The sequence below is a fragment of the Nematolebias whitei genome, chromosome 9 (genome assembly GCF_014905685.2).
Source record: "Nematolebias whitei isolate Nwh7 chromosome 9, NemWhi1, whole genome shotgun sequence".
Lineage (NCBI taxonomy): Eukaryota > Metazoa > Chordata > Actinopteri > Cyprinodontiformes > Rivulidae > Nematolebias > Nematolebias whitei.
The window spans coordinates 28634364-28661680 of record NC_056506.1 but is presented as its reverse complement, the minus strand read 5'-3'; the positions used below and the strand labels follow the sequence as shown (position 1 = coordinate 28661680).

Genomic DNA, 27317 nt, shown 5'->3' with positions numbered 1-27317 from the left:
TTAGAGAGCAACAAGAAGTAGACTGACCAACAGCTCTCCTTGTGTGAATAGAGCATGCTCCACTTCTCTCAAGCATCCTAACACCCTTCAGTTTCTGCAGGTAAGGGGCATTTCACTTCGGGTCAAATTGAGATCACTGATTGGTCAGTTGCTGACGAGCATACTGGATTAACACACAGGTGGTGTTGAGGATCCGACTCGTGCAAAAAAAAAAATCCTAGCTTTTACCAGGCCATTTAGCAGTGTCATCATTTTTTCCATATTTATTCCAAATTTATTCAATATTTTGGTGAATCTAAGGTTTGAGAACTGAGTTTTCTTAGAGAATCCTAATGATGGTTTCTTAAATTTTAAGGGGTGCTAAGTTAAAATTTAGGAGTGCTTGAGTACCCCCAAAAAGAGGCTAAAATTGCCACGAAAAGCAAAATGCAGTCTTAGAAGTGAGAAATAAGCTGTAATTACATCTTAAAGAGCTTTTAATCACATGGTACAGATGAAAATGAAATGTGTTGAGGGAATCTATAAATGTTCTCATACTGCAGGACTTTTAAACAATCTACTTCAGGAAGTGAACCTTGTTTATTGTAAGAAGTTCCTCTACTTGTATGACTTGAGCTGACTCTTCCAGACAATCTAAAGGTGTTTTCACACCTGATAGTCCGGTAGACTCGGTTCGATTGGGGACCAATATTCATAACATTTGTTTACATTTTCAGCTGGTGTGGTTCATACTCACACTGCACTGAGTCAGTCGAGCCAACCTGTCCCACCCACCGCCCCCCCCCCTCTGGTCCGCTTGCATTCACACTGCATTCGAACCGCACTAGAGTTCACTTCAACCGAGTTCACTTTTTTGGTCCGTATCAGAGTTTGATTACACATTCACACCTCCCAAATGAACCAGACTTTCTAGGCAAACAGACTAGAGTTTGATTAAAGCGGACTAAACAGGGCTGGTGTGAATGCAGCCTAAATGTACAGTAAAGACCCTGGTCTGGTGGTTTATTATGTACAGGAAATGTTTAAAGAATGGATTCTTGCCTTGCAAATCAGAATAAGAATAAACTTTATTATCATTGCACCGAGAAACAGCGAGATCTGTTTTTATTTTACTGATGTACACTTTCTTAAACAACGGCAGGTTGTTAGAGGTCAGTAAATGACTCACTTGGGATGCCGGAGACGAGTTTGAGAGGTCTCAGAACTCGTACAGCCCTCAGGGTCCGAAGGTCCACAGGGATGTTCATGTGGGAACCAGCAGTGGCCAGGATCCTGTATTTAAGCACACATATGGTATATTAAAAAAATAATAATATGATGGCATAAATGCTAGAACACAGCATATTATCATACTGGTATAAAATTTTACATGTGCTGCCATTTTGTTTAATTATCTGAGTCCATGAGCAGGCATGTTAGTCTCTCTGTTAGCACAATATGTAATGAAAATTATCTTGAGTAATCAATGAATGTACAGTACCTCTATGGCTTTTGGAATGGATTTAATTCAAGATGACCTCCAAAGGAAAATAGCCATAACAAACACAGAAAAGGCTACTCATTTATAGACATTTACCTAAAATTAAGTGTAGTGGTCACTGAGCATAATCCCCACCGCATACTCAGAGGGCTGCTATAAAATGACCGGAGCTTTATTGAAAACATTGGCATACAATATGCACTCCATCAAGGAATGCTTGTTTTCTCTAATCTTTTGAATCTAATTCTAGAGGTCACATTTCAAATAGATTATGAGACAATAAAAAGATTTGGGTAAAAAAATATATAAAATATACAGCAAATACATTTGTGTGCAACTGATTCCAGCACAAAACTTTCTTAAGAATTCAGACTTTTCATGGTGCCTGAAGAGTTTGAACGATCAACATAAAACGAATGTGACTGCACAACGGTTTTGGAAACGAGTCATTCATGTGAAGGGAACCAAAACAAAAAGGTGAATAAAAAACTGATTGCATGACATGCAGACAACTGTAGAGCCCGTGGTACAGTGGTACAGTATATTCATTTAATGTACCAGACTCGGATGCTGAGAGACAAAGCAGCCACATACACCTGGCAGGCATTTCTACTCACATCTACCCCCACACACACATTGATGCTCCTCCACCTACACACAAACACTGAAAAACAGCAGCGGGAACAAACCAACCAGCTGAATCCTACAACAGAAACCACAGCTGGACTTTTTCATTTTTTACAAGATGGAAATTTGTTGCTGTTTTCTATTATAAAACAGATCATGGTGAAGCCATAATTGAATAACGTCTGTTATAGTTGAGCTTTAAAAATAATAGTTCATATCTAGTCTACTTTTTAAATGTCAAACAATAAAGCTTAATCTAAAATAAAAGGTGATCGCTCTCTTTACAAAATAGATTTATCCTATTTTTCTTTTACTTGTACACATACAGATGCAAACATACAAATTTATAAAATGTTTGGACAATGTTAGGAAGTGTGTGTGGGGGGGGGTATGTGTGTGTGTGTGTGTGTGTGTGTGTGTGTGTGTGTGTGTGTGTGTGCATGAGCAGAGAGTAGAAAGCACATGGCAGAAACTCAAGTGTAAGCCCACGCACACTCTCTCCTGAAAGCAGTGGGAGGGAGAGAGGCCAGGAGAACGAGTGAATGAGGGAGGCCATGTTCTCCAATGCGGAGAAATCTGAAACTGCTCTCAGAAATGTCCAGGAAAGCTTTCGAACATTTCTGAGAGCAGCTTGCTATTCTGAACGTTCATCACAGGTTCTGAACGCTGTGCGGGCTGACCGCTGCTGTTAACTGTCGAACTGGAACACATTTCAGGCGAAACAAGTGTTTTTAAAGGTGATGCTTAAAAAAAAAAAAAAAGTTAATTTTTTTTATTGAGTCAAAATTTAACCAAGCATCAACAAAAGGTAAAAAAAGAGAGTTAATTTTCAATTAATGGTCTGCATGTCTGAGTATACTTTTGTTCACAAATGACCATTTCTGCAGAAATCTCATTTGTAACTTAAATCTGATAGGTAATCCATCAAGAGTGTCAACACAGGCACAAATAAAAAAGAGAGCTAAATCTTGGTCAGTCAGACTTTAGTCAACTGCATGAGTTGTTGTTGCTGTCGGTATTGTTAACTTCAAAATGGGTAAGACCGTCACTACTTCATTGTATTTCAGGCTAAAATCTGTTGAATTGGAGATAAATCACATCATGATTTACCAGGTCATGGAAAGAGACGATCATTTATGTATAAACTATAGAGGGTCTAGAACTGAGCCTTGTGGTACTTTAAGGTAACACCATTTTCTTCAGGGGGTACCTACTGAAGTGATGATTTTTATTCTTGGGTTCTTAAAAGAGGATTCTCAGTAGGTGCTGGTGAGACAAATGATTTAGAAGCTCTTTTTCTGCAGTCACATGTTCCCTGACCTGGATTTGAAATGGAATTTCATCTTTTGTGCCTACACATCATGTAAACATTATAAAACCCTGTATGGCTAAGCACCAGAGTCAGCTTGAAATTATATTATGTACCTACAGTTTGTAACCAGTGATTTTTTTTTCCACTCCATGGAAATTTACTTGAGTCAGGTAATGTCAAATCGACATGGAACATCAAATTCTTGCTCTCAATCCGTCACAGACCCGCCTCCTGGTCAGAAGCCCTTTTCTTCACACTGGAAACCACTTTAACCATGCTCTTCAGCACACACGCGCTGTGTGAGATCATTATTGGAGAAAAGAAAATCAGAAAAAAATTCTACTTTCAATTGCAGTTTGGTGATATTTGAACATTCATAGATTGGGTAAAAATACACTTGTTGACTGCAGTTGGGCATACTTTTTGCTTTTGCAACATTAATGTCCTTTAACTGGACTTGTTTATCACTGCAGCAATTTTTAAGATTGATGTTAGCTGCAGACACCACTCAGATATCTAAACCTGCAACAGCTGATATTGATTTGGTCATAAATCCAAATCAGTGCTTAACAGCCAGCCCATTACCTCTGCTTGACTCATCCAGCAACAAACTGTCACTCAGTGCTTCCTGTGTCAGGGTTTATCTTGGTTTCTTGTCCCTTCTGACTTTTACCTTTTGAATACTGTATCTTGAACACTTACTGGACATTTCTTCCTGCTATTTTAATATTTAAAATTTTAATTTTAATTTGTCCACTCTCATGTATGTTCTCAGTTCTTCACCTGCCGTAGGAGCAGCTTTAGCCCAGTGGTGCCCCATTTCTACTGACATCAATAGTCCTAAACTATTGTTGTTGTTACACATCAGCTCGGCAAACTGTGGTGAAATATCAAATTAACCTGAACTAACATGACAATAGACCTCATAAACGTGCATCAAGTGTTTCCATAGTGCTCCTTTCCTGCTTAATTAGGTTTCAGTGAGCACGTACATGTAACAAGTGAGCGCGTGTCAGACTAGGAGATGACACAGCGAGAGACACCGAGACTGAGGTGGGAGTCTGTGGAAGTAGCCTTCAGACCAAACACACAAAACAAAAGCTGTGCCTCTTTCAAGGCTGCACTTCGAGCACAAAGCAGTTGAACGGAGGCTCGCTGAAAAAGAAAGCAAATATTCTGACTGTTTGAGCCGGCTCTTGAATCACACACGCAGTGCTCAGTTTCTTCTGCAGAAACAAAATTCAGTATGTGTTGCTGTTGCATGCATACATATGTGTATTGTAAAGAAATTGCTGCACAGATCAACATAAAAGTAGTTTATGTCATTAAATTAAGATGTAAGGTCTTGTTAAGTTACTTTGCAACCCTCTTCTGAAACAATATAACAGGGTACGGCACAGTTTTAATTGTTTTACAATAAAAGGGTTCACGTCACGTGTGATATAAATATCCATTTTAGTTCAATAAAAAGGTCAAATCTGACAGCAAATATATCACCACTTATATTGTCAATCAAAAAATTCCACCTTGTAACAAGTTTATCGTTCCAGAGAGAGGCTTATCTGTTCTCCATCGGCTCTTACTGAGAAGCACTTTTGCACAGAATTGTACCAAACTGGCTCCGGAGAGATTGATTTCATGGCATACACAGAATGCAGCCTCACCCACACACCTCCACCTACATGAAGAGCACCACCAAAACATTACAGCAATCAGCAGCATCAACCTACTCGCCATCTCAGCACGCCTGTGCAGATGGTGATGCACAGCTGAATTACCGTTAACACAAAGCATCAGCGTATTAATTGTTTTAAAACAAGTCTGATACAAATCAACCCATGCATTACCAGCAACAGTCTGACTCTGCTGTGTTCAGTTGTGACCATCTGAAACTTACGGTGGCCCTGAGGTGTAAATGAACAACATGTGAAAAAACAGAACTACATTTGAAAAAACAGAATTACATTTGAAAAAATAGAATTACATTTGAAAAAACAGAATCACATTTGAGAAAAAAAAATACACGAAAAATGAAATCACATTTGACAAAACGGAATCACATGAAAAAAAATGGAATCACATTAGAAAAAACAGAATTATAGTTGAAAAAAACAGAATCATTCAAAAATTATATAATTTCAGTTTTTTCTAATGTGATTCCATTTGTTTCCAAGTGTGATTTCGGCCACTTCCACTTTGGCTTAATGTAATTCTGGTTTTTCAAATGTAATTCTGTTTTTTTCAAATGTTGTGTTTGTTGTGGGTTTTTTTCAAATGTAATTCTGTTTTTTTTATTTTTTATTTTTATGTTGTTCATTTACACCTTAGGACCACAGTAGAAAAGAGATATTCAATAAAATTAAGTTTATATGGAAAAGGAGTTCAATTTACATTTATTTCCATGTGAATGAGTGAGAACAGTTATAGCTTTCAACTTTTCTCACACTGTTTTTTTGTTTCCCACTTTATCAATATTCCAAATATATCAAAATGTAATTTGTCAACATGAGAACATCATCATCATCATACATAAGCAGAAGTCTCATCTGCATCTACTAAATGCAGTGAACACCAACATTTCCACAGCTAACGTTATGCATCGCATCCTACCTCCTATGCCTCTCCCTGCGCATCACTTTCCTTTTCTGTCTGTATTTCGCTGAGAATTCAGGCGCACTGGAGAATAAGGAACAGGTGTGTGAAAGTGGCCCGATTTCACTACAGTGCAGGGGAATTCATGCAAGACTTGCCAGATCATTAACAAGAGCTATCCTGTCTGGTCAACCTGAAGTGCAGCGATAAGTCAGCACCTTCTCATGGACCAAGTTTTGATGACAGTCTAAATAAACTCTGGTAGCATCAAGCTCAAATTTTCACTTGGACAAGTGCAAAGAAGTAAAATAATGCATTTGCTCAATTTTCAACTGGTTTTAGCACAAAATGGATTACCTAAATTGGTTTGTTTCCTGGTCAACAGTCTGGCTTAGCACAGCCCACAATATTTATTTATTTATAATACCTGCCATCTTCCAAAGTGATTTCTAACAACCAGTTTACAAAAAGTTTAATGTAAATGTTGTAAACTGTATTTTGATTGAATAAAGTTAGTTGTGTGGTAAAAGGAAATGTCTGAAAATGATTATCAACAGCGTCAAATTGTCCAGGAATAATAAATAACACGAAGATTAATTGTAAAATAATTAATTTACACGTGTCTTCCTTTCCACTTTAAACAGTTTGTGGCTTTACAAATGAGTTAAGCATGAACATGCAAACATTTGGTGCCAAAATAGCTCCGTTATGTAGAAGGACTATGCTGTTCGGAATCAATTACGCCTGAATAATTTGGTACCAAGTAAAGGTACCAATTACGTTTTTACTAGCTCTGTGGGTGCTGTATTTCATATGAATTTTGTGTAAAATGTTACTTGTGGTTCTTGAGAGGGGGAAAAAACAATAAGAGCTACAAAATCAAACATTAAATAATCGATGTGGTTCAGTAAACACAGTTTTTAGTCATTATGTCTCAGTACTGTGATTATAGTACAGTAACTCCATCAGTGGGACGACTGACTGATATCTGTCGATCGTGAAGAAAGAACAGGGCAGAATAAGCAGGAAGGTAAACTGAAATGTATCTGTTCACAAAAGTTAACAACCGACAGCTAACATGTTGTTGGATATGAAGTTGCCCATGATGAACAGATCTGTTGCAGATGAACAGATCATAGATGGTGAGTTAAGAACAGTATTTTGAATTCTGTAATTAGTTAATTCACTCATGCATGTATGACTTTTCTCACTGCCAGATGGCCAATGAATCACTCCCAGCTCCCTCCCAACTGTTTTATTCATCCTGTCTGAACAGCAACAATTTTAGCCGAGTGTCACAATCTACGACAAGGACAGCAAGGAAACCTTAGGTCAACACACACACACACACATGCACGGACTCGCAGGAGATCGTAACTGGGTTCAGCATCATTACGTTTGATGAGGGAGTGATCAAAAATAATCTACCAACAGGAGGGCAGTGAGTTCACTGGCAGCAGCCTCTATCTGCTACCTCAGGGTACCCACACATTCACACACAAACACGCACGTAAGCCATTAGGGAGCCGTTTCACTGCTAATCAAAGCATCAAGTCCACCTGTGTCAGTATGTTTGCCGCGGGACATAATCGACCATTTTAGCAATCCCACTGATACAAATTGGATTTTGGGGTAGATTGTTACAGCTGAGGTCATTTTTGCTACACACTCCTCTGTCAGATTAAGGGTTTTAATTGAGCACTTTGTCCCAGTTGATTTGCTTCTAACAATTCATTAATATGAAATGGAATGAATGCCGCCAGCGCTGGCCCAGTGGCCTCGATTTGATTCCCATCTGTCCTCTGCGACACGTGTGCTTTCTTTTAAGTCTGACTTACTTGTACTGGGCCACTAGAGTCAGAGAGTGTGTGTTTGAGGCATTGAGTGATTGAGTGAGGAAAAGGGGGAGCAGCATATGTGATGGCAAAAAAATAAAAAGTGTCAGATAGGTGGCAGGAAATCAGGTCGTCTGTTACCAAATCCAGCCACGACTCTAACATGGAAGATCTGTGAGCTGCAAAAAGTATGCTGACGAGTGACGACTTTGTGTCTTTCATACTGTACATGGTTTCAGCTAGAAGTCAGGAGCTGAACTTTTCAGGCTATAGAAATTACAAAAACACCTCATCCTTCAGATTAGCTCAGGGTAGCACTCTCCAGAAGTCGACCTATTCACAGCAACATCACTTATAGAGTCAAGTAAAGATGCAATAATTAGTCAAATCTGATCAACAGTGGTGAGTTTAGTCAGCTGTGGAACCGGGTTCTAACCACGGACGTTTTTTAACTTGTCAGCAACAACACTGCCTTAAAATAATGATTTATTAAATGTTTTTATTTAAAAATAACAAAAACAGCAACTACTGTAAACAAAACTGTGTGCTGCAAAGAAAAAAAAAAGACCAGCAGAACTAAAAAAAAATAATAATAACAGTCTATGAAACTATATTGGTTGTTTTGTAAGGTTTTGTAATTTAGTTCAGCATCCAAACCTGTAAATCAAGCCTTGAGATAGATGAACCTGGTGAGACTAGAACAGGATTAATGAAAGAACATTTTGAATGTTGGTCAGCAGAACAAATGGTAAATGGACTGTACTTATATGGCACCTTTCTATCTTATTTCAAGATACTCAAAGCGCTTTACAATACAATCTGTGCCTCATTTACCCGTTCATACAGCACTCTACTAGATCTATACAAAGATAATTGAACAAATCATTCTAATGAGACTAATCGGAGCTTAAGATCATATCCATACACTGATGGGACACACATCAGAGGCTATGAGGGGTTCAGTGTCTTGCCCATGGACACTTCAGCATGTGACTGCTGGTGAATTCGAACCCCAAACTCTCGCATTGGAGGACGACTGCTCTAACCGCTCAGCCACAGCTGCCCCCAAACAACACGTGGATACATTTCCAATAAATACAAGTATGCAAATTTGAAGGACTTGACATTGGCATTACTTGGGTAGTTGAATAACTAAAGATAATGGCTATATATTTTAACTGAAATGTTGTTTAGTTTAAGAAAAAAAATCCTAAACATGAACACATTCTCTTAATTGTAGCCTTATTCGTACACTTTTTTTAAATCTATATAATATTACCATATTTTCTGCTGTACCTGTCGCACCACCCTATACTGTAAGTCGCATCGGTCCAAATATTTCTAAAAAAAAGTGGAAAAATCCATAAATATGTTGCTTCGCTGTACAATCACATCTATTTGCATCACCGCTGACGCGTCACGTTTGTTACACGTCACCGCTGACAACCTGGAAATGTGGGCTGGTGTTGTGCCAAAAATCGATGGGCTGCCAAATGGCGGCCGCTGGGGCGTGCACAGGAGGACTTTAACAAGAATTTAACAAGATTTACACTTAAAAACAATTATTTGTTTGCTCGAAATTATAGTAAAGGTGTGTCTCAGTTGAACTTTTACTTAATAAATGCACTTTAATGGTCAAATTAGCTGCATTTCCCCAGGGCGGTGCAGCTGGTTTGACTTGCTCCAAGCAGCGAGCAGAACGAAGGTGATGGGACTAAGGCAAGCCGATTGTGTCATTAATAGCTGGTGAAGATTCTCAGTCATCCAGGACATGGTAAATTCAAAAAAGTTCAAGACAAAACAAAAAAGTATAAAGTATAATAAATAAAGTCCAGTTGTTTTTGTATTGAAATTTTTTGAATTTGTCATTATAACCACGTTTATCTATTACATGAAACAATGACATGCCTTACTGCTACTACTACTCTGCTGCCATCAAGTGGCTGAAAATGGTACTGCTCATTTTTTTTTTTTCAGTTAGAATGAATGAAAATGGGTATATCTCAGCCAAAAATTGGTTTATAAATATGGGGAAAAAATCCATAAATACATCACTTCAGCCTATAAGTCGCAGGGCAGGTAAATTATGCAAAAAAATGTGACTTATAGGCCAAAGGTATTTTCCAGTTGGGTATAGCTAAGTGTATTTGGTTCTGCCAGTAAAATACTCCACGAAACAGATACACAACTCACTCTATTGGTCTTAAAGTGATAAAACATATAGTTATAATAGTTCTAATTATATTTCTGTTTTCAGAAATACTTATAGTTTGTTGAACTGGCACACTAGTAACAGAAACTCTCACTTCCATTGGAGTAATTTAATGGGAAAATACGTTCAAAAATGACTTCAGTTGCTGCTCATTGAATCTTTTCTGGAGCACACTGAAGCCTGGTGTGTTTGAGTGCAGTTTTGTAAAATATGTATTGGTGCTTCTCCGTGCAAGGATAAAAAGTTTTCAACTCACAACAAGTAGATAAAACCTTCTAAATCTTGGGCTTTTCAAAAACAAGGTTACTCTTGGACAAATGATGCAGTTTCTTAGACAAAACAAGCCTTTAAATGAAATCAAAAAGGAACTGTTCAGAACAGAGAATTAAAACTGAAGACTTCAACAATGAAAACCTTGCTGCAAATCTGTCAATAAGCCAGCCGCTGAACAAACGCAATGTCTCTTTTATGTAAGAGACAGAGAAAGGAAGATGGAAGGGCAGAAAAATGAGAAGAACTGAAGAAAAAGAAGAATGTGGGAGTCAGATTGAAATAAGATGTCGACACGCCAACAGCATTTTCCCTGCCTGTTGGATGCTGCACCATGAACAGCACAGCAGTGGTGAAAACCGATCACTCCTGCACCAGTAATTCACCAAAACCAGTCCTGCACGGAACAAATTAACACTCTCATCATGTTTGTCTTTCCATTTTTCTTGTCCTTTCTTCTCCATCCATCTGCTCTCTATGCTTTTTGCAAAAACGGATGCATTCCCGTTTAATTCACAGAGGTCCTGGGGGCGAACCAGAGCGAGTTTCAGACACACATGCCAATCCACTTATCCACCCACCTTTCACAGACCCCAAAGCCTCATTGTGCCATGCAAACACTATTCCTTCTGTGTGTTTATGTCATATTGTCTTGTGCATGTAAAAAAAATACATCTACAAGAAACCATATGCTTAAGGTCAACAATGAGGCTTATCAAGGACGCAGCATGTTTGCATTTGAGGCTGTTCAACAGCAGTGCGAGCACACATATGAAAAATATTGATAAACGCTAACACAAGCAGCAGCACGTGCATGAATGCACCGACACAAGTTGACAATCGGTGTCTGAAATTAATCTTTTGCTTCACCGGCTCCAGTCTGGTAAACTAAAAATGAGTTTTGTCAAAATTAATTGGAGAATCAGTAGCTGGGTATTAATTTAAAACCCTTCCGACTCACATACTTCAGTAAAGTTTGCATTTCGTTGTGAAGTTTGACATACTTCCAAACACACACACACACACGTGCACACTTAAACTAACCCAGTCTGGTATTTAAAGTTGCCTCCAAATGCCACTTTTCTAACTTTGACACTGAAGATTTGAGGTAAAGGAGACAAGATGTTAAAGTACATTTTTATTTTTGATTAGACCCTTATAAACAACGAGGCTTCCTAATATCTGTTGCTTGAGTTCTTGTTATCTAAATATGGTTGATGTGATTAAAAAGGGTTTTGATGACGTCGGGCTAGTTTTTGAAAAAAAAATTAAACACTTTGTGATCAATTTTGGAAAATTTACTAAAACGTTGAACTTCATGTGGAGTTTATTCAATGCTGAACTGCATACATGCATGACATAACACTAATATTTTTATGTTACAGTAACATAAACTCAAATTGAAGTATATTTACTCAAATGTTTGATTTGATAAGTACTCATTAAATAATAAACTGGAATAAATGTGACTATTTACAAATCATAAAATAGTGATTAGGAAAACCAATATGAATGTCATCATTGTTTTTTTTTATTATTAGATATCTAACAACAAAAAAGAACAATTTTTTATTTCTGTTCATATCTCAAAATTGCTGTAATTAAGTATTATTATTGTATTATTATGGATTAATTTGACTTGAAAGGGCAGTGAGTCACTCACGATTCTTATACAATTTAATCCTTTTCATTTGTCCCAGAAATTGCTCCGATGACATAAATTTGTTAACGGGAATAATTTACTGTATGGAGAAAATAATTTGGTAATTGTTTATGGCATCTGTTACACATACCCTGGTGTGCTCTCAACAACCCTCAACTGTCCGAGAAGCAGAATTAAATATTTTCAGGGTTTTTATTCAGATCATTCTGATTCAATGCAACAACGTCCAAATGAAAAAATAATGTATTGTCCCAAACAAAGTCATAAACTTGTTCCAGTATAAATCAAATCACCACATGAATGTCATCCTTTGGGTTTTATTTTTAACATATTCAAGTGTAGCCATTTATTTATGAAGTTTCTGAGAAAGGTGGATTTGTTTTCAGTCTATTTTTGACAACCAACAATTTGTCTCAGAATACAACAAATAAGTAAAAAGTCTATAATGAAAATTATATATATATGAGACAACTGCCAAGAAGTGAAAGTTAAATATTTCAACAGAGAAGTTCCCTTTTCTATTAAGAGCTAACCAAAAGAAATAAGGACTAACAGAGGCTTCAAGTGCCTGTGACATCAGATTTTTGTAATAAATATGAATGCATTTTTGGAAAGATATCATGAACAACATATTGCAAAAAAAAAAAAACTTTTGACAACCCTAAGATGAACAGTTGTTGAGCTGCATGTGCAGTAACAGGAAGTGATGAAAGAGGAACGCCTGTATAAAAGCAGAGCAGTGGTTACACTGGTTAACAACAGAAATAGAAGCAAAGAATCTGATGTTTCTTTAGATTATTTTGAGTCACTATCAAAGAGAGACGAAGAAGAGTCAGAGTTAAAAATTATTTATATTGCTTCAACAAACAAAGACCAGGGAGCTCCCCTTTGATGTCACTTCCTGGTTCTCTTTGGCTGTGCCATGTTCAAAACAAAATACCAGTTATGTGACAAAAAAATCACGTGTATTATTCAAATTTATTTACTATTAATATGTTTTCTTCCAGGGATGCACGGTGGCGCAACTGGTAGAGCTGCTGCCTCTCAGCGAGCAGGTCCTTGGTTCAAACCCCGGTCCAGGGGCCTTTCTGGGTGGAGTTTGCATGTTCTCTCCGTGCATGCGTGGATTTTCTCCGGGTACTCCGGTTTCCTCCCACAGTCCAAAAACATGCATGTTAGGCTGATTGGTAACTCTAAAATTGTCCCTAGGTGTGAGTGAGAGAGTGAATGTTTGTTTGTCTCGTTTGTCTCTATGTGTCCCTGTGATGGACTTGCGACCCATTCAGGGTGTACCCCGCCCCTCGCACAGTGATTGCTGGACATGGGCACCAGCGACCCCCGTGACCCAAAATGGAATAAACGGGTAAAGATAATGGATGGATGGATGGATATTTTCTTCCACTTTTTGTATTTGTAGGACAAGCACGTCACAGGCGTGAGCCTTCATGGTTTTAATGTAATCCAGGGTTGTCCACCTTTTTCAAACCATATATCATATACTTTGTATAACCAACACTTTGGTTGGCCTTGTCACTGTTTTAAGTGCTCTATAAATAAAATGGTATGGTATATCGGCTGCATTGCTTTTAAAGGGTCTTTAAATTAAAACTTGTAGCTAACTTTTCTCCTTTAAAAACTTAATTTATTGGTAAATTTATCATATAACAGGCAAACATTTGAAACAAAGGTTTGCTGCTTCGATGGAAACAGATCAAGACAAAAACATGTGGTGTAACTCACCCGCTGAGGACGACGATGAAGTCCATGACGTTCCAGCCGTTCCTCAGATAGGCTCCTTTATGGAAAACAAACCCAAGAGCCACAAGCTTGATCCCCGCCTCGAAGCAGAATATACCGATAAAATACGGCTCTGTCTTCTCCTGTGGGAGAAATGACAAAAGTCAGCAAGTACATTTGAAAGCACAGAACGTACAGCATATCCTTTCACGAGAAATGTTTCAACAAAACTAATATAAGAAGTGAAATGGCATTTTCTGTAAAACTTCAGTGTGAATGCTGTGAACCATCCTGCTGAAGTTTGGTTTTCTCTGTTTTGTGTCCTCCTGCACTCCACAGTGTTTTCTCTTCCTTGTGTTCTGTTCCTGTCACACCTGTCCTTAATCCTAATCACCCCAGATGTTTGTCCTAATCACCCCAGATGTTTGTCCTAATCACCCCAGATGTTTGTCTTTCTTCCTCATCAGTGCCTCTACATATTCTGTGTCCTTGCTTCTTGTCTGTGGATTGTCTGTAAAGGCTTCCATGTCCTGACTCACTCCATGTCTCGTCTACTCCTGAAAAGTAAGTTTGCTGCCCCACCAGCATTTTATTTTGTTTATTTAAAATAAACTCTTATATTACTTTTACCTTTGGAGTTCCTTGTTGCCTTCCTGCATGTGGGTTCAACACATTAGACAGGTCATGAGAGTTTGCTCAAAAGTAAACTGTGAATGAGTTGTTAAAGCTAAATGGAATAAAACTATACAGCTAAAAGTCAAAAAACTTTAGCTAAAAGCAGGAAAAGGTTAGTTTTTATTTAGTTTTATCTCATAAATTACGGGACTTTTTGTGCATTTTCAAATGATTTCTGTCCTCTGTGATGCTCAGTGGCTGTTAAAATTTATTTTGTCTATATTCAAAAAAGTTCAAGACAAAAACAGATTGGTGTCTATAATTGTCACTTGTACAATTTAACAAAACTTTGCAAAAAATAAAGAGCAAATGTTTTTTGTTCTTTATTTTTGCAAAGTTCTGTTAAATTGTATGCAGGTGACATACAATTTAAAGTTTGGATTTCCAGTTTTGGGCAGCACGGTGGCTCAGTTGGTAGAGCTGCTGCCTCTCAGCGAGAAGGTCACCGGTTCATATCCCGGCCGGGGGCCTTTCTGGGTGGGGTTTGCATGTTCTCTCCGTGCATGCATGGGTCTTCTCCAGGTACTCCAGTTTCACAGACCAAAAACATGCATGTTAGACTGACTGGTGTGACTAAATAGTCCCTAGGTGTGAGTGAGAGAGTGAATGGTTGTTTGTCTCCATGTGTCTCTGTGATGGACTGAGACCTGTCCAGGGTGTCCCCTGCCTCTCGCACTGTGACTGCTGGACATGGGCACCAGTGACCCGTGTGACCCAAAGTGGAAGAAGCAGGTAAAAGATGATGGATGTATGGATTTCCAGTTTTGAGGCACTCTGAGTGCAGCACTTTAAAAGCTTTTCTTTGTATTTTTAACTAAAAGAAAGCTCTTATTTGTTTTAGAAATTATTTACAATGTGCTTCTGTAAACAAACAAACAAATTAGAGCACCATAAACCCCCTCAACTTCTTCACATTTGATCTCCACCCCCTCATGCGTCTACAAGTGGAAACCCTGCCAAAGAACAGGGACCTTGCTCTCACCAGTCTCTTTGCCATGGGGGTCTTATCTTCTCCGGGGAGGTGCTGCTCCAAGGCCAGGACAACACAGTTAGCGGTGATGGTGGCCAGGATCATGTACTCAAACGGTGTAAAGATCATGAGGTCAAGGGAAGTTGTTGCACATCCAAAAGACACAAAAACAACGTGTGTAGAAAACAACCAGAACTGGAGGATGGAGCTTCACTAAAGCTAACGTGATATTATAACTGCATCATGTTGGGTAAGAGAAACGCTCATTTCATTCTGTAGCTTTAAATCCCCAACTCACCATCAGAAGTTATAGATTATGGAAACAAACATTTACAAAAAGTGGTGCAGAGGAAAATCATCTAATGGATGAATAACTGACAGGCAAATCATGACATGGTTCATATTTTCTGGTACTGAAAGCAATCTCTTAGAGAGATTGCAGTATCCATGGCAACATGCTTTTAAAAGTGCTTTTCATGAGGAGAAGAGTTAGGGAGGGAATGAGTGTGCGGTGAAGTCACCTTGGCCTGATGGTGTAAGCGCACAGAGTCACAGCAAAACATCTCTTCAGGTTCTTTTCACCGCCAGCCAGCTGACAAAACAGCAGACCAAACAGGATTTGTACTTGTGCTGCAGTGTCTCAGCATGGAGTGTGTGGGTGTGTTCAGTAGAAAAGAAAAGTTTTGGTTAGAACTGCTACATAAGTTTAGCCTGTCTGAATTTAAAAAGGAGATGTGGCTTTATAGTTTGTACATAAAATACAATAAGGGTAAATGCATCAGTGTTTTTAAAATGGAGATCAGTAAGTAAACTTTGGTCCACTTGTATATTTGGTATAACTTTCGGCATTTTAATGTAAAGAAACTTGTGCATTTGCAGTTCTAAAAATAAGTAAAAAGGCTCAAATGAACAACTTTGTAAAATCCATGTTCATTCGTTCATTTTCCATTCACTCGCTCAGTTCTTTTAAATGTTTTACAATGAAAAAGATGCAGAAATTCAACATGAAAAATCACTGGTGCAATATGACCAAATGTTAGTTTTTTACCTAAAAGTGAGTGAAGCTTGATCGTTCCCAACAATAGGTGAGGATGTTGGCGTCTTGCCCAAAACTTCTGTGAGCAGGAAGACCAGTTTCAAACTACCAACCTTTTATAGTTTGTGGTTTCTAAGTTTGGTTTAGCATGCATCAGGATAAGTTTGGTTTAGTTAGTTTTTGTTGTTCTTTGTGTTTTATTCTTGGGTTTAGTTTAGCTTTTGATTACTTTGATGATCTTGTTTTGAAGGGTTATACTTTGAATTATCGAGTTGTATTTATTCGATTCAGTTCTATCCTTAATTCCTGTTTTATTTTGGTAGTGTGTGTTTCATTCTGCTTTCTTCTTGCCTTATTTTGACCATAATGAGCACATTTGTTGGATATTTTCTGATTATCTCTTCTTTTTTTTTGGCAGACCTCTTTGGTCCTTGCTCCTCCAGTTTTATTTATATATTTATATTTTTTTTTTTTTTCCATTTGTCAGCTTGATTTATTTTGGTCCTTTAATAATTTGTGAGAATTACAGCTCTTTTATGTGCTCCACAGAATTTGGTTCAGCTCATTAAGTATCTAAGTTTTTGACTCAGAGAAAACTTAAAATTTGATTATTTTTTTTTAATGAACAGCTGTAATACTCAAACATTTCAATAGTATCAAAGAAAAATCAAACCAAAGTAAACTCTTGAGTGATTCTTGCCTTGTTTCCTAAATGACACTTTCTGCAGATCTCATTTGTGTGTTTGCGTTTGTGGAGTGTATCACACTCATATTCCACAATTTTTTAACTTCAAGTTTTCTATAAGTAAAACATTTAAAAATAAAGCTTTCAGTGTGTTTTTTGTAATATTAATTTACACTTGTAGACATCGGCTTTAAACATTTAACACGTGTATAAAGTGGTATTCTTATGTGACAATATCAGCCCAACATTTGTGACATTCAGTCCACTGAGCTCCCATGAGGAACGCACTCCTCGTTATTAATTTTCCTGACTTGAATGAATCAGGGTCACTGACTCACAGAGGAGTGCAGAAATGGGGCCTGCTGGGACAAAATGACTCACTTTGACCACAATGTTGCCATTAAAAGTGGTTGAAAGAAGATAAAATTGGAAGTACGTCATAAATTTTGCTCACACTGTTGACACTCACCTGTCAGCATGCATATCACTGTGTACATTTGAGCCCATTTGCACAGGAAAACCAACCAAGATGAATATTAATCTGATATACAATATAATATGATGACCACGTTCGAATACAATAAATTACAAAAACCACCATTGTCACAGATTCTGTTCAGAACTTTTATGGACAGAATTTCTCGGTGCAGTCAGGAGGCGGAGGGTTTACGGTTCGGTGGCCTCAGGGTTCCATCTCTGCTCTTTGCAGATGATGTGGTCCTGTTGGCATCATCGTGCCGTGATCTCCAGCTCTCAGTGGAGCGGTTCACAGCCGAGTGTGAAGCAGCTGGCATGAGAATCAGCACCTCCAAATCTGAGGCCATGGTCCTCAGTCAGAAAAGGGTGAATTGTTCTCTTTGAGTCGAGGGTGAGGTTCTGCCTCCAGTGGAGGAGTTCAAGTATCTCTAGGTTTTGTTCACAAGTGAGGGAAGAATGGAGCGTGAGATTGACAGACGGATTGATGCAGCATCTGCAGTATTGCGGACTCTGTCCGTTGTGGTGAAGAGGAAGCTGAACTGTGAGGCAAAGCTCTCTGTTTACCAGTCAGTCTACATTCCTACCCTCACCTATTGTCACAAGCTCTGGGTACTGACTGAAAGAATGAGATCGTGGATACAGGCGATTGAAATGAGTTTCCTCCACAGGGCAGCTGCACTCTCCCTTAGAGATGGGGTGAGAAGTTCAGTTATCCAGGAGAGACTCTGAGTAGAACAGCTGCTCCTCCACATCGAGAGGAGGCAGTTGAGATGGTTTGGGCACCTGGTAAGGATGCTCCCCAGGGAGGTGCTTCGGGCATGTCCGACTGGGAGGAGACCCAGGACACGCTGAGAGACTATTGGCCTGGAAATGCCTTGGAGTCCTCCCAGAAGAGCTGGAAGAGGTGGCTGTGGAAACATTTTGGTTTGGGCTGCATTTGCCTGCAGTGTGAACGTAGCCTTAGTTTGTTTTGAACAGGCTTCCTGTTCCTCCTGCTTCATGTTTCACTTGTAATTTTATTTGCTGCATCATCAGCCTTTTTGCTTTTCTTATGAAAGTTGAGTTTTTCCTCCAATGTTAAATTTGCACATTGGGTCCTTTAAACACAACCTGACAACAGTTGCACTCATTCAATAAGGTTTGTGTATAATTCCAAACACATTACCAGGTATCAGCTTACACATATACCCATTTTTAATGTTTTATACAATAATGTGTTTATTTATTTTTAAATAAATCCTTGTCCCTAATTGGTTTGATTTTTATTGTGAAGTACTGTGATCTTATCTGTGAAAAATGTAATAAACTTCACTTACTGTACATCTTACTCTAGTTAATATCCTTTTTAAATATATTTATCCTGTCCGTTATTTAGTCAGATTCATATATTTGTATTTTCAATTTACATCAACTCACTGTTTCTGATCATCTGACATTTCGGTCTTTCTTTAAAAAATAGGATTTTTACTCATTGATTGAACTTCAGTGGAGAAATGCCACTGGCTGAGTAACAACTAAATCACTGCAGGATTGCGACATATATTCAACATCCATTGATCCGCCTCATACATGGTACAGTGTAAACACAATAAGAGTGGGAAAAGTCCTTCAGTCGATATCTAAAAAAATCCAACATCTCAAACAATTTATGTCATGCAGCAACTGCCCAAAACGCCAATCACAATAAAATAACATATATATATATATATATATATATATATATATATATATATAATTATACTGTGTAAATGTTATATGTATTCTGTAATCAATATAAGTAACTTGTCAAAGTTTTAAAATGTTTTCCTTGACAGTTAATAGATTATGAACCCTGCTTTAGAGACTCTTCATGTTCAAGTGTTAATAAATATAAACAAGTAAAAAAACACAAGAATGCATATTTGAGATGAATGGAGTAATTAAATCATGTCTAAAATATATTATTGAGATGACATTTAAGAAGACTGGAATGAAGCAACTAATGTTGGAGCACATGATGAAAATCTGGCTCACTTTGGCCAAAATAATATCCTTTTAAAACAAATTGCATATCATCAACTTGTTGTGGTGCTCAACTAGAAGTGTGCACCAACCAGTGCTGGTAGTTTGTAGAAAAATTCACAAGAATTTGTTTTTGCACCTACAGTCTCAGAATTTGGCCACCATCAGTCTTGCTGCAGTCAACACTCTGACACGTGCTGTGTTCACAGTCCTGATCCACCGCATTACGATCCGGGCCAGCTCTCTTCCCACATACCTCAGCCTCTGTGATACCCACAGTCACATCACCGCACCACCAGTGGCCAGCTAGTGTTGACCACTAGTCCTACTCCCACACACTCGCAGAGAGCATGTGGTTAGGTAACAGTGGGAGACTGGCACGGTGCATTTGAGGGGGTGTAAAGGCAGAATGAGAGTGGGGAGGTACAGCAGAACTGATGATGCTGTCCAAAACATTTAAACTGAGACAAATTTGAGCAATTATGCAAAAAAAAATTCAACAACTAGTGAACATCTTCTGTCTATTTGTGTACAGAGCTGTGAATGTTGATGCTACTGGACCAGATAGCCTCTATAAGTTCCATAAAGTTCTGGAGAGAGATAACGTTTGCCAGCACTACAGCTGAGAACCAGAGAAAAGTGCTGCCTGGTGAATTTGAACCGACACCTACTCATGGCCAGGTTCATATTCCAGTGAGCACTAAGGCAGCAGCGATGTGCCTACATGCCACCCCCACAGTGAGCAGAACTGCTTCTAATGATCACCACATGCTTGCTCTCTGCTGCCTTCAGAAACAAGGACCAGTAAGGAAGTTACCAAAAAAAAAAAAAAGAGCAGTAAAAGCTGCTGGGTTAAAAACAACCCAATCTGTAACTAACTGGGTCAAATACTGAGCCAACCCTGGGTAGTTTTAACTGAACAGGGTTAGGTTATCAGTTTGACCCAGTACTGGGTTACAGATTCTCACCAAAGCCTGATTTAAGTTGGATGAACTAGGGTCTACTAAATAGTTGAGTTTGAAAAGAACAACCACAAATCTGCCTTTATTAGGTACTTGCTGTGAACAACCCGCTGAAACATTTGCCTTACTTTGACATATTCAAGCAGAGGGTCAACTTCTGGTTTGAAACTGTGCGCTGTGAAGAATGACCTACAACCACTGGATCAAACTTTCTGACCCAATATTTGGTCAAACCAATCAAACTTAACAGCTTTAACCCAACTCAGGTCTCTCTGGTAACTCAGTCTCCGAGGCTCAATGGGACTAACCTGTATAAATAAAGGTTGAATGAATGGAGTTATCAACTTAACCCAGCAGTTTTTAGTGTGTATAAGGAGGTGTGGAGCACAGCTTTGGAGAGATCAAAAGAAAAACTAGAGATGTAAATAGTACAGTACTTCAAACACTGACAGAGAAGTCGTCTCATGTCGCTGTCCATGGTGCTGAAGTTGCACACGCTCCATTCAAACCAACACTTTGACAGTAAAGGATATGGCCACTCGATGATTTTCCTGGCGTATTTCCTGATGACGTTGTCCTCAGCAAAGATAAAGAGCGACCTGTTGACGGTGAGGCAGTTCTGCCGGTGGGGGACCGGGTTGTACAGAGCCATGGTCCGGGCCCGCTGCGCCTTGGCTTGCTTCATGGAAGCCGTGAGCCCGGCGGAAGCCGCGTCCTGTCCGTCTCCACCGCGCTCCACGTCCCCGTCCCCGGGGTCCACCGTGGTGGGAGCGCACTCGTCTCCAAACCGAGCCATTCTACAAAGAGACAAGGAGGTGACTGACTTAGAGTGGTTTTACAACGACAACAATAACAACAACAACAACCAAAAGACATCCACCTTGAGTCCAGTGCGTCTGCTTTTCGTGCGCTAAATTCCTCCAAAAGTTGAAAAAAAAATCCTCTCACTTTATATCCACAAAAGGAAGAAAATAATTATGTTTATGTCAGGAAGATCTTTCATTCACCCGATAAGAAGTGAAGGCTTAAGACAAAACTGTTTAACCGTGCTCCGCGCGCAGTACTGGATAACTTTAAATGTGCGCGCCTCTCATAAACTCGGACAGTTCAGAAAGGGGGTGCAAAAAGAAAAAAAAAATCCACAGTTTGCTCCTTGTGGTTCCAAGCTCGCTGTGCTCAGGGCTGATCAGACTCCAGCACGCGCTCATCAGATGGAGAGCTCCGAGGGAAACCTTCCAAAACTTTACGCATCTTCTCTGGTAAACTTAGCGAAGGCGCAGTGTGAACTACAGTCCGCTCAACGCATCTAAACTAGCACCTCCATGAAAAAAAGGCTTCAAAGGACTGAAAACACTTTTTTCACCTGCAGGTAAATCATGAGCCAGGAGCCGAGCGCACCGTCCAAGTCTCCTCCCACAGCGCTACTTCGTGGACATTTCAAAATTCATCTGAATGAAAGACGCTAAAGAGGAGGGACGTGCATTTCGTTACCATGGCAATTAGAGTTTGTTGAGGATGGAAAAAAAGAAAAGAAAAACACATCCCCGATAAAAACTGCTATATACAGCAGGCTGTGTGGGTAAGTGCTTAAAAAATACAAATACAATTATGTAAAGGTGATTGTGGGTGCTGTGGCAAAAAGAAAAAAAAAAGTGTGAAATCCAAATAAAACCAAATGGGAGATAATGCACATGAAACAAAAACAAAAATAAGATTTGTTGAAATATTTTGCTCATTTGATATCTTTATTAACAGAGGCAGATTTGTGCAAATAAAACCTCTTAAAAACTGGGGCATCGTGCTAATATTGGAATAAAAGTCAGGGGTAAAAATAGAACATGAAATAGATCTTATGGGCTGCTCCCTTTTTGGAGGCAAAGCAGAGGAAAGCAGGGTCTCTTCTTCACACTCGCTGCCCTAAAGTGAGACCTCATTAAGCAAACTGAGCACTCTCACTCCATCTGCTGCTCCCCTCCCCAACGCTTCCCTGAAGATGACCACTTCAGCCCCCACAGACATGAGATCACCCAACCGAGCGAGCCCAATGCTGCAGCTTGTTGCAATTAAATTCAATCAGCCCCTCCTGAAAACCCATAAAAATACAGGTTGTGCTGCTGACTGACAGACATGTCTGTGTGCAGACAGGTAACCAGAGAGGGACTGCAAAACTGAGGCGAGAGAGAAAGTGACAAAATCACACTTAGCAAACAAGTCCAGATCAAGGGGAGAAAAGAAAAAAAAAAGATTTAACATGATCTATGAATAAGTTTCTAACTAAGCTCCAGAGATTCTCGTCGCCTGCTCATTTTTAATCTGCATGAAGCAGGAGGGCGTGTTGCATCATGCAAAGCAGGACGGCAGCAAAAGGCTAAAATGATCACAATCAGTAAAACATGAAAAATATAAACTGAAAGGACACTGACACATTTTTTAGCTTAAAAACAATCATTACAAAAACCCTACGCTGCCCAACAAAAATATTTGTCCCTCTCTACAAACACATAATCCCTCTCTGTGCTTGTGTCTCCTGCTCTCCTTTTGCTGTTGTTTCCATAGCGACATGGCGCTCTTGAATTCCTGCTTCATTCTTTTCATTTCTGCCAACAAAAACCATGTTGCACAATAGAGCAACCTCTTCCTACAGAAATCTCCCAACACACACACACACCTCCACAGTCAGGGTCACTGGACATCTTGAGGGAGGAAACGGACAGACTTGTGCGCGGCACCACTGCCACACTGATGCTCTCAAACACTATGCAGATGACCAGGTGCAGCTTGCTGGTTAAGACCGTTTGGCTTTTGTTCTGCTCTTGCTCGCAGGAGTGTAAAAATAGCAGCGTATGAGAGGAGAAAAGCTTTTTTATCAATTCTGCCTGGGCCTAAGCAAACTTCAAGATGAAACCAGCAGCTGAACAAAACCAAATCCACAGAAACAGGTGGGAAATGGGAAGTGCAGTAGGTTCGCAGCGCATCTAGAACCACAAAGGACAACAACCATCACATCTTAGACAGCTTATAGGAAGGTTGATGAAGTGTGGCTGCAGGTGACATGCACTGAGAGCTAAAACGTTAATGGCACTTGGTGCCAGAGCTCTGAAGGGCATTTATATAATTGCAGACAGGCTTTCACCTAACATTGACTGGAGTGGTTTTAGCATTTTATTTTTCTCTCTGTTCCCTAGCAACAGACATTCTATGTTCAGAGTTATGTCAGTTTGATTCGACTATTACATCGTCTTATATCGCCACTGATTTAGCAGCTCTCGGCCAGTTTGGGCTGAAACTTATTTATCTTGTGTTTATGGTTTCAGTCCAAATTTGTACAGTAAATAAATTGGGTTCAGAAATAAAACAGCGATGCAATAATATCAAAGACAATTTTGTGAGGGGATTAAAGAAACAAGCTCACATTCTGCAGTGAATTCTGCAAACGTGCCAAGTTACTCATCACTGTGGGTTAAAAGCCTTTTGATATTTTAAAGAAAAGCTCAGCAACATCCAAACTCTGCTGGTGAAGTGCACAAATATCCTCTACTTTGGTTGTTTAGCATCCCCTAATGGACAAATGCACACAATGCATGTACAGTAAGACCCAAATATTCTCTACGCTCCACTCAGTGGGTCAGTTTTATGACTTTTTAGCTCGCTACTGTTTATATCTGCACTTATAAGAATGGTTTAAAATGGGATGTATGAATATGAGGAAAAAGATGGAGAAAAAATCAAAAAGGTATGTCATAACACAAACAAAATGGAAATAAAGGGAGGGAAAGGAGAATAAATGGGAATGACAAAAGAGAGAACAAAGGAGGAGGAGGATGGTGGGAGGGCTGTTAGGTTGGAGGTTGCGCTGATGAAGCACCTCTTCACATTCAAGTGAGAGGTAGACAATCCAGAGTTCATAAGTTCACAGTAAACAATGTTCAGTACACAACATGACATGTGATTTTAGTAAACCATAATGTTGCTGTCACATAATGGAAGGGGTGAAAGTTGGTTTGGCAAAACTGTAACGACAAGGTTTATCAGTTTACTGCTCTCTGTGAAGCACATTTTGACAAACTGACATTTGTGAACAGTTTTGAGTTCTCTAATGGTTTGGCCTAAATGTGACATAAAACATGGTCTATTAAAAAATACAGTGTTAGCCCTAAAAAATAATTGAGTCCAGTGAGTCTGTGAGTGAGTTCGCCAAATAAAGGACATTTTTGAAAACCCAGTAAAGTGTGGTTGATGTTCATCGGGTAGGAGAGTCATCATGAATATTCAATAAAAAGCTGAGACGATGGGGTAATAATGGGAAACATAGATAAAACGTTAACCTTTGCAGCGGTTGTCATACGATAATCATCACTTTAACAACAAGGAGAATAAAACTGACGAGGTCTAATCAGCTTTTCTCTCATCATTTCATGTAAATGTTTATTAACTAACTGCATTAACAAAAAAAAACAGGATTTTTTCAAGGTTTCGATGTAAAAAAAAAAAAAAAGTTTTCATGAACAGCTGTAGTTTGGAAGTTTGCGTGAAAATGTTTGAGTCCAAAACTTGGCTTTCTGGTTTTAAAAGGAAAGTTTTATGTTTAGTAAAAAAAAAGAACATTTGAGTGTGATATGTTCATAATAGCGGAGGGAGGATTATGGTTTGGGCCTCTTTTGTTATATCTGAGCTGGAAGTGAGTGAAGTCAAACACTGTTTGAGAATAAATTCTGTGTAACGCCAATAAAATATGACTGAAATTATTAAAACAGCTGCTACTGAACTCAGGAGAAAGACAGTCTGTTTTTTCTTAAACAATTAAAATGGATATATAATTCCTAATTTTACGCTGCAACATTTTTAATTAAGCAAATCCATCAAAATGTGTTTAAATGGTCTCATTAACACACAAATTATAAACTGGAGTAAAAACTGCAGACAACAAACAGTCTAATCAGTTGTCTATAAATATCTTGACTGCTTTGGAAAAAATGTAATCAAACTCTTTTGACTATCACAAAATTTGCTTTTGCCTTACTGGCATATTCAGCTGGACATGGAAGATTACTGGTTCTGGTCCCATCCCCAGTTTAGGTCCAGTACTCAGTTCCAGTTTCATTTCACCACTGAAACCAGTTTCTGAGTTTAAATCCAGATTTTAATGTAAAATTTTGTCTTTTACGCAACGGCTGTTTACGTAAAATAGAATTATTTTTGCTTTAGAGTCAACAAAATTGTTAGTTAAGTGTCAATTTTTGTGTAGCTGAATCTAAGATGATGTCATAAATTATTTAATCATCACAGAAATGTTTGTTTTCACAAGTAAGCTGGCTGAAAATCTTCATTACATGATAAAATTTGTTTTCTTATGTGTCACACAGAGGGGATAAAAGCATTATTAGAATTAATTTGATTCATAAATGTATCCACTTGATCACGTGCTGATCTGATCTCCACCCTGAAACACTCCACTGTGCCCCCCTGCAGCAGCCGGCAGGTGTTTATCAAGCAGCTGGTGTGAATTTCTAAAAGCACCTTTGAGTGCCAGCTGTGGCAGCAGAAAAGATGTCCACAACCAAAACTATGGGCTAAAAAAAACAACTATTTAATAGTCGCTTGAGCCAAATTTAACCCATTCATGTAATAAAAAAAGGAGACCTATTCTTCTTTAAGGAATTGGGTAATCACACAGCTGCCGCTCCTGGATGTCACTGACAGACAGTTTGACACATCGCAGCAGGAGTCCCAGATGTAATTATTAGCATTAGCACTGGCCTGCATTGTGTTTCCAGTTCAACAGCCTTGTTATTATTCACACTTGCTCACTTGCTTGGCTTTTCAGAAACAAACTGTCATAAAGAAGCTTTTCTGTCCCAAGCCTCGTCTAAATCTGCTCATGCTTGAGTTTCTCTGCACCTCCATGTGTTTGTCAACCTCGAGGCCTCCCTGAGACTTACAGATTCTCAGGTTCAACTGTCAATCCAATAAATGTGATCTCTGGGTCTTTCATCCTCCTCCGTGGAGATTCATCATCTTTACACGCACAGTTTAAAAAGAAACCCTTTGAATCAGAATCTTTTATACTCACTCCCACTCCTTCCTGCGGGCTTGTGGCGTGCTCTGTATTTTATGAGCCTGGTGGGCCATGATGATGTCTTTCTGCTCCAAGAGCCCGCCGCCACGCCGCCTCATCATGACGTGGGGGCTCTGAGACCCCGAGCCCTGGTCGGATGAGCCGTCGTCCTGGCTGTAGGGGACGTCAAAGCTGGCCGCTCGTGGGGGGAGGCCCAGGCTCTCTGGGACGGCATGAGGGACCTGCAGGGAGCAGGAGCGGACTCCTTGAGCCAAGCCCGGACGGGGGCTGGGATGGGACCTCTTCCACTCCTCAGGCTCGGGCAAAGACAGAGAGGACTGGACGTGTGTCTCTCCACGACGACCACAGGTGGGCGGGGAGTGGTGAGGGGGTGTGAGGAAAAGGGACTGGTTTGAACTGGTGAGCATGTCTGATGTGGTCAGGGGGTGGCACTTCCACTAAAACTCTGCAAATAAACAAAAAAGTAGACGATAAAGCATCCTCCAGATGCAGGAAGAGAGCCACCTGCATCACGAAGGACCCCACTCAACCAGCACACACACTTTTTGCCCTGCTCCCCTCAGGCAGGAGGTTGAGGAGCATAAAGTGTAGAACCACTAGGCTGAGGAACAGCTTCTACCCTGAAGCTGTTAGACTCATGAGTCACCAGGATTATCACTGGAAAAAAATCACTGTAATATCAATTGATTGTCGATATGTGCTGCTGA

The 27317-nt window shown here is 39.4% G+C and overlaps 1 protein-coding gene across 1 annotated transcript in view; it reads right to left on the bottom strand.

Moving 5' to 3' along the window:
* cacna1eb (calcium channel, voltage-dependent, R type, alpha 1E subunit b) overlaps positions 1–27017 on the bottom strand; it is a 78291-nt gene extending 51274 nt beyond the window's left edge. Inside the window, exons 1-5 of the mRNA XM_037682180.1 lie at positions 26605–27017; positions 21068–21331; positions 15386–15491; positions 13732–13871; positions 1169–1272 (exon numbers count right to left, since the gene is read on the bottom strand). Coding sequence (XP_037538108.1) covers positions 1169–1272; positions 13732–13871; positions 15386–15491; positions 21068–21331; positions 26605–27017 — 1027 coding nt within the window. The remainder of the gene's footprint in view (positions 1–1168; positions 1273–13731; positions 13872–15385; positions 15492–21067; positions 21332–26604) is intronic.
* Positions 27018–27317: the final 300 nt, after the last annotated feature.